The sequence below is a fragment of the Chelonoidis abingdonii genome, chromosome 10 (genome assembly GCF_003597395.2).
Source record: "Chelonoidis abingdonii isolate Lonesome George chromosome 10, CheloAbing_2.0, whole genome shotgun sequence".
NCBI classification, from domain to species: domain Eukaryota; kingdom Metazoa; phylum Chordata; order Testudines; family Testudinidae; genus Chelonoidis; species Chelonoidis abingdonii.
The window spans coordinates 47,497,816-47,516,303 of NC_133778.1; the positions used below are offsets into that span (position 1 = coordinate 47,497,816).

Here is an 18,488-nt window from a genome sequence, read left to right on the forward strand (position 1 = left end):
TCCCAGAGACCCCAGCAGCCAATCCCCCACCCTCAGACTGTGCTGCATTCAGCTCTCTCTAGGACCCAGCAGCCTTGCTCTTACACGCTCCGCTGCTTCCCGTCTGTCCGGGCTCCCGGCACAGCGGTGCCCTCAGACCTAGTGGTGCCCTAGGCGGTTGCCTATTCTGCCTATGGCTAAGGACGGCCCTGGATTTGATTAGCTATTGAATTTCTGATGAACTGCTTCAAGACTGGAATGGAGAAGAATGACTAGAAGAGCTGACTCTGTATAGTGGGGACCAAGCCAAGAAGAAGTCATCTTCTGAACTCATGTTACTCAGACTGGGGCATGATCTGCAAATCCTCACTCGTCTTCTACAGGACTGAAGGACTGCTTAGAAAAGTGGAATTTTGCACCATCAGGTCCTTTCCTTAATTTTTAAATTCTCAGTGATTATTACAGTACGTGATAGCAGATATTACAAATTTCAAAGTTATTTTAAAAATAAATAAAAGCAAATATTCCAATTGCAAGTAAGTGCATGTCTGTGGGGAGCAGGGTTGGTAGATCTAGCTCCTGTAGATCAAAAAAGTTAGACCCAATTTTGCTTCAACTTTAAATAAAATAAATCACCTTTTGGGCAGAAACCAAGCAGGTAACATTTTTAGAAAAACTTGAGGTGTGGGTAGTTATAAGCAACTGAAAAGGGGGATTAGAATGGATTTAAGGGGGAGGCATAGCTCAGTGCTTTGAGCATTGGTCTCCTAAACCCGGGTTGTAAGCTCAATCCTTGAGAGGGCCATTTAGGGAACTGGGGTAAAGATCTGTCTGGGGATTGGTCCTGCTTTGAGCAGGGTGTTAGACTAGATGAGGTCCCCTCCAACCCTGATATTCTATGAATTAGGAGCCAATCTTTCATTATAGAAGTTGATATTAATGATCACAGTAATAAAATACTCTCTTAGCCAGATTTGTTCTTTCAGCAGTCATAGTAACAGTGTGCATTATTACTCATCTCATTGGCAGCTATCATGTATTCCCAGTAACTTGACACAACTAAGTTAGAGATTGCTGCACTCATAACTGCTGGAACTACATATACCAGAAGTTCTCAAACTTTTTAATTGTGTGGATCACAGTTAAGAGATTTTGTCTTCTGGATACTTCCCATTCATGAGCCTCCACATGATAGACTGCTAACATTCTTGTGGCAACTACAACAGTTGCTTAGGTAGAAAGGAATACGTGACTGTTTCCCTGGTATTTCTAATTGTCTTTATGCAGTAAGAGTGTTATCCCTTCCTTAAAAAAAAAGTTATTCACACGGTCTACTGTTGCTTTTCTTTTCCCTTTCTTCCCCCATCCTAATCTGCCTGTCTCTCAATAGGAAACCAGGAAAATCAACACTGTGATCTTTGAGCTCTCTCTGCTGACTACCAGAGATCCTTGAACCATAGTTTGGAAGCCTCTGATGTATAACTGCCAAGTTGGTGAGTAGCATCAAGTATTTTGGCCATGGCCACACACTTGTCATCAGTTTCTGAAACCCCACCTAAACCAACAGGTGACCACACATTCTTGTGTGACCCTTATTCATTACAGCCTCCTTACCTCATCCACTGCACAGTCCAGATTCCACAGCATAAACTCAAAGTCCTTGAACTGCATCTTTTCCAGAAGGCAGCTGCTTCTGTCCCGTGCTGACTTGGCTTTTTCAACTGTCTGTCCTACTACTTGTGCAATCCTAGAGCATGGAATTATTATGGCATTGGCCCTTCTCAGCCACCTGATAGTTCCCTTTTGCCAGACTTCTCTCGTCCATGACCTTCGTTTGTCCCACCAGGAACGTCACCAGTTCAGGTACAAACTTAATATTAATTACTCTTCCTGAGTTCAGCCCCATTCCCTTTGAGGTTCCAGTCATGTGCTAGCCTAAAAACCAAGGCACTCCTGTTCTATCTCCCTGGATGAAGAATCTCCTTACTGTAGACTCTACTAGTCTTTGAATCAGTGTGGTCCATAAAGTATAGTAAGAATTTCCTCCCACAACCAAACTTGCAAATAGACTTGTCTTTTAGTGACAGATCAGCTAATTTGCAGCATTATTATGCTGCAAACCTCAGAGCAGAAACCTAAATCTCTTCTCTAGGATTTGGTGAATATCTGCAGTCACCTATCCATCTATCTGGGCTAGTAACAAGATTTGATGGTTGCAATATGCAGGACTGCTCAAAAGCTGCCTTTACACTTTATGCAGGGATACTTGTGAATACTATTAAGCTTTTATAGCACATCTTTCCCTTTCCTCCACATTTTTAGCTAGGTTAACCCTAATAAGCACAGCAGCTTTCATGGAGTTTGCATTTATATATATATAATATATTATATATATATTATTATATATATAATATATATTATAAATTATAAATCCAGTGCTCGCTGGCACACAAAACCATAATATTTCACAGCACTGACAAAGAAAGTGACATCTGTTAGACTCCTCTGAGAATTCATTAAGTGCTGTTGGAAAAGCGCATTGGGTAGGAGGAGGATTTATGCTATAGGGAGCAAAAAACAATCTGAAGAAATGTTTTTTATTACACTGTAACTGTTTTCCTTTCTTCTTCTTCAACTAAACTTGTGAAATCTTTTTTAGAAAGAAACAAATAAACAACACATGCTATTCCAAAAGAAAATATACAGAATGATAAAACATTTGTATTAGGTTGAAGTCATTCCCCACCCCCAATGTTGATAACACTTGAGGATAGGACAACCAGTTAATCACACTTCAGCAAATCTGCTGTAAGTGATTATACTGGGGTTCCTGAGAAATTTCGCGTCTGGCAACAGTCCCCCCCTGCAGTAATATGTAAAAGCTCTGCTAGTTTTTTTCCCTGAACTAGATCCACTTCTGCCAGTGAGGCTTGTGCCCTACATCACTGCGCTCTCGTGCAGCTCACGACTGCTCAAGAAGAATGAAAAGCGAATCCAGCAGCAAGGTCGTGCCCATGGTGTGTGTTGCAGCCCCTTCGACAGGAGTAGGAATAATGGAGTCCTTCCTACCGGGAGCGTAATGCCGAATAGTTTTCAGGTTAAACCGCTCTTGCCTGATCCTAGATCACTTGGTCGCGTCGGCTGCAACGATGCTGCAGCATCTGAGGACGAGCTAGTCCTTGCCCGCTCTAGCGGCTCCCTAAATGCCAACAAGCTGAGCGGGTTAAACTCCAGCCACACTCGAGCCAGCTGGGCCTAAGCACCGCCCCTTGCCCCCTTCCCTCCCCTACACCCTCCCCCAGCTGTCCTGGCACCGAGCGCTGCCGCGGCTGCAGTTCACACTTGTATAGATCGCTTCCAGTGCGCGGGGCCGGCGGAACCGGGCTGTGGCTGGCCAGGGACTTGAGGAAACTTGTAGGGAGAGGAGAGAGCGAGCGAGCCCTGTGCTGGGGGCGCGCTGCGGTCTTCCCTGCTGCTGCTGGCAGGAGGAGGAGGAGGAAGGCTCGGGCTCCGCTGAGAAGCAGCAGCAGCAGCAGCCGCCAGAAACGAAGAGGCAGGAGAGGCATTTGGAGCCCCCTAAAGTGCCCCCCGCCCCTGCACTGCAGGCGACATTTCCAGCTTCATGGGCAAAGTGTGGAAACAGCAGATGTACCCCCAGTACACCACCTACTACTACCCCCAGTATCTGCAGGCGAAGGTACGGTACCGCGGGGCGGCCGGGCGGGGACTGGCTGAATGGGGCTAACTCTAGCCCGGGGCCGGGAGGGGGCTGCGGCGGGGGACGAGATCGGGTTACACACGCAGACTCAGACAGGAAAGAGCCGGCAGCCCCTTCCGCCTCTGCTCCTGTCCCTCCAGCCGGGGTGAGGGGGAGCGGGGCGGGGGCTGGGCTCGCTGCAGGCTGCGCAGCTGCCGTTCTCTGCTCTGCCCACCCACACTGTGCTGTCCCTCTCCGCCGCTCCCTTCCCGTCTCGTCCGTCCATCCCTCCCTCCCTCTCCTGGTGTTTCCCCCGCCCCATCCTCCTGCCAGAGATCAGTGGCGTGTCTCCTCCTTCTGAGCCGTGTCCTCAATACCCCTCCTTCCCCCCGGTTAAACAGAGATCAGGGCTGTGAAGGACATTTCTATGCCCTTGTGGGGCTTTATTCGGCCGCTCCTAGGATTTAGTGTCGTCTCTGTTCGCTGTTACACCTTCATTTTAAGCAAAAAGCTGAGCCGAAGTTTAACGCCAAGCGCCCAGCTTGCTGCTCTCCATTGCAGCTGCTTTGTAACTTTCAACTGGGAGGGAGGGTGCTTTCAGCTCAGCTGCTGGATCTCAGCTGGAGATGTTTATTTCCATTTGTTAAAAAAAGTGTGTATAAATGTAAAACATTCGCTAAGCTAGTTTCACCCACACATTGGTTCTCGTTGGCTGTTGGTTACACCTTCAAAAAATTTTTTTTCACAATTGCTGTACTTCTGAATTTATAGAAAGCGTCAACATCAAACTTCTGCCTTTAATGTTGTGCCTCGTTAGCTGCCGATTGCAGATAGACGGTTGTTTAGTTGATTTTTGTTAATTTGGGTGGTTTGAAGTCTCTCGCGGCCTTTTTTTTCGAGCCTGTAAAGGTCGACAGTCCCACGGCTGTAGAAGCATCATGCTGCAAATTGGCAAATGCAGAGGTGGTTGCATCAGCTGTCTGAAACATTAAGCATAAGCCTCTTCAACCACCAATGTCACTCCTCACAAATCACAACAGGTCATGTGTGAGTACAGTGTGTGAACTTTCTTGTGCAGGTTATAATCAGGCTTTGCTTGCTTATGAAAATATATCTGGCTTTGTGGCCCTTGAAGAAGAATCTTCTCTTAAATTGTGAACTTGATGAAATGTCTTGTTTATTATACCCCCTGTTTTAAAGTAAAATATGAATTAGAGTATTTGGCTGAAAAATAAAGTTTGACAATCATGAGAGAGTTTAAAAGTCAACAATGATAAGGCATCAAAATGCATTTAATTGTAGACCAAAACTGATAGGAATATTATGGTGAAAGACATTTAAATTATATTGAATTATTCCTAAATGTAAAATAATGCAGCATAGCATGCCTAAAGAGCAGCCTGCTGTATCATTCAGCTCTGAGCTGGATGAATAATAAATAAATACACTCAGGTGAAAAAAACATTTTTATATTTGAACATTCACCTTAGTGATTTTTCTGTGGCATTAGTAATTTAGAAACAAAGTACATAACATTTAATATAGATAATGCAAGGCAATTTTTTTGTTTTTTTGTTTTTGGCCTGTAAATAATTGAAGAGGGAAACTGAAGAAGATATCCTAATTACAAGTACAAGTTATTGTCATTTATGATTCTAGAAATCTGTGAGCCTATGAAATAGCTTTAAGGACCATCTTCTAAAAGTGTGCTTCCTGCATAAAGTTGTTAATATTGATTTGTGTTGCAGTCAATGACATCTTCAAAACATATATTGCAGTCTTTGCTATAAAATTACTCAGACTGAAATAACATTACTCCTCATCTTTTTTTCAGCTGAGTGGAACCCACATCCATTTGACCTACATACATGAAATCACAGATTTGGTGATTAAATCCACATTTCCTGTGTTTGAGATGTCCTGGGTTAAAAAAAAAAAGAAAATTATAGTTCCTTACAATAAATAAAAAGGTGGATAACTGTATGCCTCAGCATGCATAAAAGTATGCATAATTCAGCTGATGTAAGCCAGTTTCTCTTCATAAATCTGGTCTGAAAGTGTAGAAAAATTACTTTGTCACAAAATTCAATTGCACTATTTGTTAGATCAGAAATAGACTGTCGCCTAATATGTTTACATTTTCTAGTAATTTAAGTAAAATGTCTGTGGTCTTCATTAAACAACAGTTGCAACTGTGCTGAACAGCATTTGCTGAAGATGTAGCATGAGGGTGAGATACTACTCTGGTTAAAGGAATATACTCTCCTAAACCAGAGCCTTTTTGCTTCACATTTTGTCCAGTTCTGAATAATAATGGAATAGGCACTGGTTAACAGATGAGCTGCAAATTTATAGTAGGAGATGGCTGGGACTGTTTTGAAGATGAATCTTTCCACAGAAGTATTAATTAGAAATTGCAAAACATTTTTAGTGGACCTATAAGGTCAAATTTTCATATTGTAAAGGACTTTGCTTCGAAAATACATTATGCAATTAAAATGATTCTTTATATTTTTATTAACATCTCCATGGCCCTATTAATGAAATATTCAAATTATTTCAGCAGAATATACTGCTGAAATAGGGAGAAGGGAAATAGTTTGCTGTGATTCAATGACCCCTCTAGATCCAGAGGCTGAACACAGTAAAATAGATTACTGAGCCCATGGACTCCAAAAAATGCGTAGAATAAACAATGAAAGAGAGAGTCCTAGCTTTACCATGTAAAATAAATATTTGTGGCTATTAAAAAGTTTGAAATTGTTCAAAATAGAAATTGAACATTCGGCGTCCTCTGAGGAGCAGCATTATACGTACAATCCAATGAGTTATATGATTTGACATGTCTACTTAGTCTTTTGTACTGTGTAATAAATGTGTGTTTATTTTGGCAATTCCTGTATCACAGTATATGTGGTACCTCAGAGATGCAATTTTTGAAGCATCATTGTAGAGAGTATCAACTCTTTGAAGTTTCTAGATATCCCTGCATGTGTTGCGATAAATGAGACAATTTCTTTTTCACATTTCAATTAATTTTTTAATAAACTTTATTATTTAACTCTTAGGTTTCTAAGAGGGAGATTCTGAACTTTCAAATAAAAAAAATTCAGCGAGTGTCTGTATTGTGGTAGTGCCCAGAGTCTTCAGTCAGGGTCAAAGCACTATTGTGATAGGTGCTGTACAGAGACAATCCATTTTATTATGTCAGTTGATATCACAGCAATGGGCCAAATCCTGCTTACCTTACTCAAGTGAGAATTTTCATGAATACTGGTTTTACAATAAATATATATACAGTACCTAGTTTTAAAAAATATATTCATACTTTGTTTTCCCTTTGTTGAATATGAAGTAGGATTCAGGAAAATCTCAAAGGATGGTCTGTCAACTAAATATCATAAGCAGATAGACAGCTTTCCTTACACTTTACCATATTACATTCTAATTCTATTGACTGGTTTCCATTTTATAGTCATGATTTGTTTATACAAAATTTATTGTCTGTGCATGAAGATATTCATTTCTTTGTGCTGTTTGACAATATTTCTTTAAAGATTAATAAAATCTGTATTTTTAATTTAGACAATGATTTTGTGGTGGTCTGTTTAGTTGCCAAACACTTTACAGTAATTAATTAACACTATTTATATGATTATAGAATCATATTTTCTAAACGGTACAGTAATAAGATACAACCTTTCATTTCTGAAAGCTTGTATCTCAGAACTAAGTTTTGTTGTAATATTTTGTAGCATGCTTCAGCTGGGTGATTTAATATTAGCAAAATTAACATTGTAGCAACTATGAAAGGAACTAATTTTTATAGAACTTGGTGGTGCAGGTTTTATCCCTATGAAGTATTACTCTAACTGTAGAGGTAGTAGCAAAGATTGTAAATTGATGCAGAAAGCAGATATAGTTCATTAGGTAAAATAATTTATTTTATAGGCTGATAGCCAAACTTAAAAGGGGACATTTAAATTTTACACAAGCCTCAATGGTGATGAAAGAGAGAACAGAGAATTTATTGAAATGAATGTTTACATCGCTGTTAAAACAGATATGAAATTGCCTTATGAAGTGACAAAGGGCAGTCCTCACTTTGTGTGTCAAACTAAGCAACTTATTGCTGTAGAAGTGTCTAATGCAGTATGGTATCTTGCTAGTACAAACATCTTTGCTACTTTATTCAGAGAGCTCTATACTCCACATAAATCTGTCATCCTTTTAAACGTACCATACAACATGGGTGAAAGTAAGATAAAAGACTTACCAGTACGGTGGCCTGACAGGGTTGGGGGTCAGCTTCCCCCCAGCCAGCCCTTCCACACTACCAATGATTTGAAGAGCCTGAGGCTCCAGCAGTGTCTGGGAGCCCCAGAGCCCTTCTACGCTACCTGGGCTCTGGGGCAGCTGCCCTTTTTTTCCTCTCCCCCCGCCCCCGATTGGTGGCCACCTCTTCCCAGTATGCCGTATTGGCCCACTTTCTGTTCTGCCATAAGAACTGCTAAAAAGTTTGTAATGGCTTGTGATCTTATTCCTGAGCTATGCAATGGAGACACTTAAAGATAAATTAAGAAGTTTTTCAAAATTGTGATGATATGTGACCATAGTCAGGTTTTTAATCAAAACTGAATCCCATTACTCTCTAAAAAGTTTAAGTTCCGATAACTTTAACTTTTGTTTTGTGCCCATTAATGCATTCGCCACATTTTACTACAATAAATTATTCCTAATTCTAAGTAATTAGTCAGACTTATTCTACATGTATTATGATTCTGTGTAACATCTCTACATACTAAATTTGTTCTGGCAAGTTAAATGTTGCAATAATATATATAGAACTGTCTGTAGCCAGAGTAGTTTGTAAGATTTAATAGTCGTCTATCACACTGTGTGTATCAGCATTTGAAAACTTATTTTCATTTTTAATACTCTACACAGGAATAATCAACACAGAGGAGTAGAAATACCATGAGTTTTAACTTGTGAAATTTTATGCCATTCTTCCACAGAAGACAAAACTTTCTCCTACCATTTCTCAATGGGAGAAGCATGGATGTTCCTTTCTTTAACCTCTGGATTTCTCTTAAACTCAGAATCCACTGGAAGCCGGGGCATCTCAGGCAGGCACATTGCTTCTGCACTCTGCCTGGTCCTATTGGCTGCATTGGCTTTTGGACAGCATGCTCTGGCAAGGGCTGTGCTTTTGTCATCGCCCACAAATGTAGCTACCCAAAGAATCCCTTCAAGGAGGTTCCAAATTATGGAAGAGAAGAAGTCTAAGTTACTACAGACTCCATCTGTGTTTGGAGGAGGAAGAATCCGGTAGAGCCATGACAGCTAGCCTACCTCCTCCAACTCTGTGGAGTCCTCACAAAGACTTATGTAGGGGGCAGAAGAAACATTCTGCAGAGGTGGCACTCTCTTTTTCCTGACTTCCCAGGCCTATGTCTGCAGGTTCAGGCTTCCCTCCACTCGAAAAATGACCCAGTTATTGCACACACACACAACCCGCCCCTCTCTCTTCCCCTCCTCCTCACTCCCCGGTATATCAGTTTGTTAAAGAGAGCGTAAGGATATATTTGTGTTTGGTTTTTCAAACCAAAACATTTAGAGAGGACAACCTCTACTCTTGTCCCAGTTAAATCTCCTTTTAGCTTTATGGCTTGTTTTGTTAGCTATTAACAAGGAGTTGGAATAAAGCTGTGAGGCTAGTGCAGAAGCGTAACAATAAAGTGAGCGACTTCTTTCCAGTATGTATGAAAATGAAGGCCTGAGTCATCCCAGGCATAAGATGGATTTGGCACTGTGATAGGACTTATTTAACAACTACAGACCAAACCCTGGTCCTTCTCTGTGAATCAGCTTTGCAATATACTTAAATGGGACCACAATTTGGTGCTACCAGTCTTATGGGAAGGATGCACCATTAAGCAGCAATGAGAAGAGAGATACTCTTTTGCAAAGCTTTGAAAAATTTACCCAGTGCCTGCCCCCCAAGGCTCAGCCTATTCACCAAGCTCAAAGACACTTCTGCCCCTAACCGCAACCCCTCCTGGGCCAGGCTTCTGTCTCCAGTCATCCCCCTTCTGCCCCATCTCACAGTGGTTATGTAGTCGCTGCTGGTTAGTTCCAAAGACCTTAATCTCCTGCTGGCTGAATTCTGTGCCACTGATTAATGCTAGCCCCACCGCATCTACATCAAGTACATCAATTAAGGATGCCCCTCCACTAAATAATTTAATCCTTAGCTGCTCTCTACCACCAAACTTCCACAAAATAAATTAATTCTTAGCAGCCCCTTTTACATAATAAATCAATTTGTGACCTCTATCTCCACACAAGTCTGCAGATTCCTTTGCTGAGGTTGTAGGAGCCCCACACGTACAGAGCCTGCTGGTAGGGTGAATGGGGCTCATCACCACAAAATCATAGAAATGTAGGATTGGGATGGACTGCAATAGGTCATCTAGTCCAGTCCTCTGCACTGAGGAAGGACTAAGTATTATCTAGACCAGTGATGGGCAATCTGCGGCCCGTCAGGGTGATCTTCTGGCAGGCCGTGAGACAGTTTGTTTACATTGACCCTCCTCAGGCACGGCAGTCCACAGCTCCCAGTCGCTGCAGTTTGCTGTTCCCAGACAATGGGAGCTGTGTGAAGCAGTGGTGGGCAAGCTGATCTAGACCATCCCTGACCGGTGTTTGTCTAACCTGTTCTTAAAAACCTCCAATGATGGAGATTCTACAACCTGCCTAGGTAATTTGTTCCACTGCTTAACTACCCTCACCCTTAGGAAGTTTTTCCTAAGTCTAACCTAAATCTCTCCTGCTGCACAATACTTGCATAGTGGTTGGGTCCCTGCTGGTTCTCCTGTTTCAGAGATGGCACCATCTGAGTAGGGGTGTGGCAGCTCACCCAGGGTATCCTACTCCTAATGACAATGGTGGGTGACCCTGTCAGTAACTGCAGCAGGAGCTGAGACATTCTAACTTCTGTAGCAGTGATGGCAGCCAGACTTGTCTCTGCAGATTCAGGAAGGCAGCACTGCATTGGTTATCATAACATGCACAAAGCCTAGAAGCTCTTTTTTTAAAATATTATTATTATTATTAATGAAAGCTTAAATTCAGCAGAAGTTGATGGCTCTCACTCAGAAAAGATCCCTACTTACCCAGAATGGAATTTCATGTGTTCCTGTTTGCCTTCTTCAACAGGAGAGGCCAATAACAACCTTTCAAATGTAATTTATATTTATATTTTTTGTGCTGGTCCAGCAGGTGGTCAGCACATCTCAGGATCAGGCCCTTAAATTGTTTCTCCAAACTACTGGGAATTTAAGCATACTTAAATAAAGAGAGAAAAGGAAATAAATTTTTGAAGGGTTCATATTGCCATAATAAACAGGTTTTTCATAGCTTTCAAGCTTGCCATGGCAGAGAGCATAAAAATTACTACAATATTGACTTGACTTTATAATAGTATTATGTTAAATCATTTTTCCATAAGAACTGTGAAAAATGGATTAGTGGCAGTCTTAGACTCCATATATAACTAATCAAATAGTGTCAAATCCATATCTGCTCCTCTCTCTTCTGGTTTTTAGCTGAAACAACATTCTTTGCTGATTTCACAGTCATGAAGGTATAAGATTGTCTACCTCCACAAATGTGAATGGGATAGAAAGCTATGATTTGATGCACATTTTCCCAAATACCTTCTTAGTAGAAACAAAGTGTATCTTTCCTTTTAATAACCAGGATATATATGTATGGAAGAATTTTGGAATAATATACTAATTGTTGTAGCAGGTTTGCAAATCATATTACAGAATAACATATGATCAACAGGAATCCTCATTCTATCAGCACAACATATGGTATGGTTATAATTTAGGGCTCTGTCTGCCTCTACCTAACTTTGAGAGTCTCCTGGGTGAAATCAGTGGAGCAGAGGTCTCCAATTCAGGCAGTTGTAACAACAGAATTAACCATATCTCCCTCCAAAATAGGAAGATTAGAGAATAAATTTTCCTTGGAACACTGGTAATTTTTTAAAACCTAATCTAGGATTTCTGTTTCATTTCACCATTGTATAGAAAGCAATCTCTTATTAGACCAATAATGTGTGGAGTGAAACTATAGATTTTAGAATGGTAGTTCTCTGCTCCATTCCAGGAAAACGTTCAGAAAATCCCACAACTGTAATCTTGACAGTTCCATTGATTCTTTTAAATTACCCAGTCATTTGTGAATAGTGTCTGGTCTTTTAGATATCCACAAATCCAGATTCTGTGGTGAAGCCACTGATTTTGCTTATGGTAGGAGACCACTATCTTTGCTGCCCCTCTTCTTCAATTAAAAACTCCTTTTCCTGGGCCAGTGGGTTTTTATTCTTTCATAAGTCTGACATGATAGCAACTACTGTACATGTCACTAAGTTCAGTAAGAGAAGCAATACCCCCCTCTGCTAAAATTGGGGAAAAAAATTGATTTTTTTGAAGCAATAATTATATACAGAGCCTGACTGTAGAATCCTTATTCACACTGTTATGCACTTACCTTTGACTTCAGTGTGACTGTGTGTGTAAGCAGAGAATGCACAATTTGGCCCTGTGTGTTGCATGCTATCATGTATTATTTTAGCCAGGTAAGTACTGTGGAATTATATTGAATCCTGTTATACAATCCATGGCTACACAATCTAACTTTACAAGATTAGGGTGCATTCTACCTGGAATTAAGTAGAAGTAATTATTCTCTGAAAGTCATTGGGAGATAGAGGATTTTATACCTGGTAAGGCACTGTCAGTGTAAGACACGGTATTCTTATCAGTTCAGTCATGGGAACATGAGAGAATGAGCTCCATGGTTCAATAGGCTCTGGTTTAAGATTGATGTCTGTACAGTACCGTTTTCTACTGAAAGATGTGTCCCCCCAATTCAGTGTTTTCAGAATAATCTCGCAAACATCTTTTGATGATGAATTTATTGAGTATAAATAAAGTGCCCTGTATGTGGTAAAAAATGAAAGACCAAACAGGACCCTTTGTTTAAGGGGTTGGCCTCTATTTCCCTGGTTATTGAGGAGTTGGAGCCAGCCTGTTTCTCCCTATCCAGTGAAGGATGCTTCCATATGAGAAATATATGGAACGAATGTGCCAGTCTAATTAGGTTTCATGGTACCCTTTTCTCTACTGGAGGTTTGAAATGCGAATAGAGAAAATTAATTATCTATAAGGTCAAATAGACTGTACAGAAGCATGTTTCCTGAGCATGGGGAACAGACACAACCATGAAGTAAGATGGCATTCTTAATTCTGAAGATGAAAATCATTATAAACAACTGTTAGAGGCCTAGGAAACATGGTGAGCAGCACAGGAATGGGATAGGGAACATGGATTCCCTGAAGAGAATCAATATCGAGGCCTTTGTACTTTTTGCAAGTTTGTGAAAATGACACCAACTTTAAGTCCTGTTTTCTCTGATGGGGAAGTGGGGTTAGGGGTTGCTTTAGGAAGTGTGGTTAGGGCCAGGATAGGAATAATCATCAGTTGGAGATGCCCCCTGATCTGAGAAGCTTTGTGGTAGACAATCCCAGCTCAATTAAGTTTTGATACAACAGAAATCCGCCTGACTGAGATGCAGTGACAGGCCTGTTTTCAGAGGAGATTGAAATCAATATGGCATCGAGAACACTGTGGCTTCTGTTTTAATAGAGGCTAAACAAAATCACAAGCAGGTAACAGACAGAAATATAATTTTAGGTTAGTTGGATATAAACTGGTGAAATACTGTCTTCTATATTTCTTCCTATGGACTTGTCTGGCCATGATACCCATATTAATGGTGACATAATTAGTTACCAAAGGTTACTGTTCAGTTTTAACAGGGCCCTTTAATCTATTTTTAGTGAAATTATTATGTTATATTGCATGCATAGTAGTCTTTTGAAAATAATTTTTGGCCAGGCCTGAGCATATGACAAAAATAAAAATCTATTCAAATTCATCCACCACCCTACATTCTGCTACAGCATAGTCTGTATGTTAAACTACAGGCAAAAGGCTGCATGTTTATCTACATGCAAAGTTGTAGCAGTTTATAAATCAACCACACTTTTAGTTAATGAAATTAATTAAAGTGGTGCAACAAGCTGTGTGGACACTCTTAAACTGATATAAACTTGGCTAATATCACTTTATGCTGATTAGGAACAGGTTTAAGCTAAATTGAAATAAGCCGCTCTTAAAGCGAAATAAGAGTGTCCATACAGGATTTTGCATTGGTATAAAGAAATTTGGTTTAAAAACTGGTTTAAGTTAAATCAGTGCAACTTCAAGGCCTATGACAGAAAGAAAGGGAGAAATACAGACTCAGTTACAAACATATCAAAAGCATTATACCTAAGGTAGGAACTTAACAGCCATATTTTGCCCTTTTTCATCAAACCCGATTGATGTTAATGGGACTTGAGTGAACTGAAGGCAAAATCCTTATCCTCTGAAAAAGATTTGGAGGTTGCGATGGATAATCAACTGAATACGAGTTCCCAGTGTGACACTGTGGCTAAAAGGGCTAATGCGAATCTTGGATGCCTAAACAGGGGAATCTTGAGTAGGAGTAAAAGTGATTATTTTATTTCTGTATTTGGCTCTGGTGTGACCGCTGCTAGAATATTGTGTGTCCACAGTTCCAGTAGGATATTGATAAATTGGAGAGGGTTCAGAGAAGAGCCAAGACAAGAATGATTAAAATATCAAAAAAGATGTCTTAAAGTGATAGATTTAATGAGCTCAATTTGTGTAGCTTAACAAAGAGGAAGGGGTGGTGATTACAGTCTGTAAGTACCTACATGGGGAACAAATATTTGATAATGGACATTCAATCTATCAAACAAAGGTACAACATGATCCAATGACTGGAAATTTAAGCTAGACACATTTGGACTGGAAATAAGGTATGTATTTTAAAAAGTGAGCATAATTAACCATTAGAACAGTTTACCCAGTGTTGTGGTGGAATCTCCATCACTTTCAATTTTTAAGTCAAGATTGGATGTTTTTCTAAAAGCTATGCTCTAGGAATTATTTTGGGGGAGTTCTATGGCCTGTGTTATAAGGCAGGTCAGACTAGAAGATCACAATGATGTGGAATTTGTGCCAAGCCAGAGTAAATGGTCTTTGCTGTTGGAATTTCCATGGCGGTTAAGAACAGAATTTTCTTGTACCTCAGGCTGTGCAGCACCAGCACAATCTCTATAACAACCCATGGGCCGTAATAGCATCCTTAGCTGCTTCTTTCCTTCAGTGTAAAATGTTTTGTTGAGTTGCATGTGAGGTGTTTTGGATTCTCACAGTTATGGCCCCACTGGCCACTTTCCCTCTGTACTCCTGGCCTGTTCCACACTGCTGCCTCTCTGGTGAGAGTCTGCTGTCTCACAGAACCATGGGGTTTACTTGGCTGGGTTTATGTCTTCCCACATCCAGTTGAGTGAGAAGGCATAAGCCGACCCTGAAAGAGGGCAGAATATAGCTCTTAGGTTGCTAGCATCTATTGAGTGAAGTTGTGTGTATGTAACTGAGAACAGTATTTAGCCCACTGCATGCTATTAAACATTTTAAGTTCTTTGTTTAGTTATCTGAGCATCAAATGGTATAAACTATTCCAGCCACAGCAGAGTTATTGTTTCAATATTTGTGACTGAAGGGTGTTGAGGGAAATGAAACAAGCTGTCTTAATACATGCTGTGAGATTTTAAGAAATAGATACAATATTTCAGCTCTAAAGCCATCAGAAATGACCTACAAAGAAATAAATCAAATGAATGAGAATGGGAGTTTTGGAGGCCTTGCAGCAAAATGTCACATCTAATTTTCCATTTTCAGTGTACTGTAATATTGATATTTTATTTCAGTCGGTGGTGGTGGAGGAGGTTAGTACTTCAAATTATCATCAGCTGCAGAATTAAAACAAGGGTATTAGTGACTCATTTGGAAAAGCAGTGGCTAAAACATTCTGTCTCTAAGAAAAAGCATTTAAGAGGGGGCATATGACATAAACTTTGAATTTCATGAATAATGTCTGTGACCTTCTGGTTTCCACTTGGTAGCAGTACTGATTAATGACAAAAAGGCTTTTGATAAATGCAGAAGATTAGAGAAAAAAATTGATTGCATGGGAGCAGTTGTTGAGGGACATCTCTGTTAACATGATCAGAGACTCTAATGTGTCTCATACAAGGTAGGTCTAATATCAGTATCATTATTTTAAAAAGAGAGGATCTGAAGGTTTGTTGCCTTTCCTCCTTTTGTGTTTTATCACTGTGAACTCTTGGCATGGCATGTGCAGAATAAAGACATAAAAGGGATTCCCTTTTCTAGTATATACAGTCTACAAATATGCAGATGGCATTTTGCTAATGGTTTCAGACTCCATTCCTCATCCTCTTTGGGCCAATATCTGGGGCAGGGGTAGGCAACCTATGGCACGTGTGCCGAAGGCGGCACGCGAGCTGATTTTCAGCGGCACTCTCACTACCCAGGTCCTGGCCACCAGTCCAAGGGGCTCTGCATTTTAATTTAATTTTAAATGAAGCTTCTTAAACATTTTAAAAACCTTATTTACCTTACATACAACAATAGTTTAGTTATATATTATAGACTTAGAGAGAGAGACCTTCTAAAAATGTTAAAATGTATTACCGGCACGCGAAACCTTAAATTAGAGTGAATAGATGAAGACTCGGCACACCACTTCAGAAAGGTTGCTGACCCCTGATCTGGGGTAAACTGTTTAAAATGTGAGTTTCTTCTGCTGGCACAACACTACTGTGTTACAGTAAATAAATTATGTTTGGGACAGCAATTTCATTATGAGTTTATTTTCAGGCATTTATAAACTAGAAAAACCACCCCTTTAGGCAGAAATTTCCCATTCTTGTTCTTGCACCAAAGGTGAATTTGTTAGGAAATTTTGGTAAAATTGTACAAAATTCTATACATACAAAAGCAAGACAGCTGACGGGGGCTAGAGCCATAACTTTGGATTTCCCAATTTTGACTTTAAATAACCAATGATAATGTTACATTTACACAATTTTTATGCACAATACTATGTTTGCTCAAAAGAACTAATGACCACAGCGTGAGTTCTTTGTGTGCTATAACCCTGAATTATGGCCAGCTCATTTAAATGAATGATCTGATAAGGTATGCTTGTGAAATTATTATTTATAAAAGATGCTGGATTGTTATCTGTGAAGTCCGTCATGGGTAACATGGACAGACACATGGTAACTTTTTCTACTCTGCCTCACCCATGTGTTCAATCTCTGATCTAGTGGGAATACCTCTTGGATTGAAAAAATAGATCATTTTCCAGTTTCATTCAAATCTTGGGCTTTCTGCTGAGACTGGTATCCAGTATCCCATTTATTTTGTAATTCCTTAGCCACAGAATCCACCCCCTGCTGTAGAATACTGTGCCAGAATCTAAGCTTTCAGTGTTTCAAAATAAATTGAATTTAGTATCAAAATAAATTTCAGATGCATTTTATTAAAACTTCCACTTTTAATTTACATGAGGTTGTTGCAGAACTTCCAGGCTGCACCAGATGACTGTTTATGCCAATCCAGGGATTTTAAATCAGAATTTAGATCCAACTTGCTGTGGAGCACATGGGTCCTTGCTGATATCAAGGGTGCTAAATAGTGCCTCTTGTCCTGATTATTTCTGTCACTTGCACATAGCTGCCAGTGTCTGTGCAGCTCCATATGTAACATTTCTTGTGACATGGCAGAGGTAGGACATGAAGCTGTGCAAAACTGGGCAGCTGTGGCTGGAGTATGTGCTGGAGGGTGTCTGGGAGTGAGAAGCTGCACATGATGGTGTTGTCAACTCTTGTGGTTTTAATGTGAGGCTTGTGATCAGTATTTATGAGAGTAGCATGGGCAAGCAAGAAGAGGAAAGGAATGGGGGAAGGCTCCAAAAAGGTGCATGACAGGATTAGCCCTCCATTATATGTGTTCTCCTTTGGTGGCAGGTAAAACCATAGGCAGCTTCTTGAAAGCCACATGCCATCCTTTGTTGGTCTGGCAGTGGCTTCTTGCATCTAGCCACAGAAGTAGCTTGCATTTACAGGGCTGGAGGCTCAGGGATCAGCCTGCTAGCTCACATTTCTCTGCTCCCTTGGTATTCAGTTCATTGGGGGAAGTGCATTAAGTGGCCCATAAAGCTAAGAGTGGACCAGTCCTCGGTCTTATGTTGCCTTTTGAGATGGGAAAGAGGTGAGGGGAGAAAGGGAGAGAGCACAAAGCAGGAGAAAGGAAATGAATAAAAAGAAAATAAATATAAAAGAGGAGAATTGCTAGGGAAAAAAGACAAGGGATAAGAAGAATAGGGCAGGAAAGGGAAGGAGAGGGAAAATGTACAGAATAAAGGAGAGAGTATGGCATCTGTCTGGAGATCCCTCTAGCTGCCAGCTAGCTAAGGTGAGTTCGTGTTTCAGTACAGAGAGGTTGGAAGCAGTGTTCTGTAGGAACTTATATTCTTTTCTCTAATAAAGTTCAGTCAGAGTGAAAGGTGTGATTGTCCAAAAGAGCTGAATTTTGCCTGGGCTGTTTAGCTGGTGGGCAGGAATGCTGTTGTGTGGGTTGTTCTGATAGGATTGTCAGAGTGGATAAGGTGCTTTGGAGGGAGGATGTGGGAGTTTATATTGGCAGTTTCTTCAGTCCTGAGCTGCTCCAGCCATGCTGTGAGAAATTATCCATGCCATGGAGTTCTGTGACTTGGGTAATTCCTTGCTTG

At 40.5% G+C, this 18,488-nt stretch overlaps 1 protein-coding gene across 2 annotated transcripts in view; it reads left to right on the forward strand.

Annotated features, from left to right (window-relative positions):
• The first annotated feature begins 3,322 nt into the window (after positions 1 to 3,322).
• Positions 3,323 to 18,488, forward strand: part of RBMS1 (RNA binding motif single stranded interacting protein 1) — a 197,432-nt gene continuing 182,266 nt past the window's right edge. For both annotated transcript variants that reach the window (XM_075070167.1, XM_075070168.1), the window contains exon 1: positions 3,323 to 3,676. In XM_075070167.1, the coding sequence (XP_074926268.1) occupies positions 3,602 to 3,676 (75 nt within the window). In that variant the 5' untranslated portion in view covers positions 3,323 to 3,601. The remainder of the gene's footprint in view (positions 3,677 to 18,488) is intronic.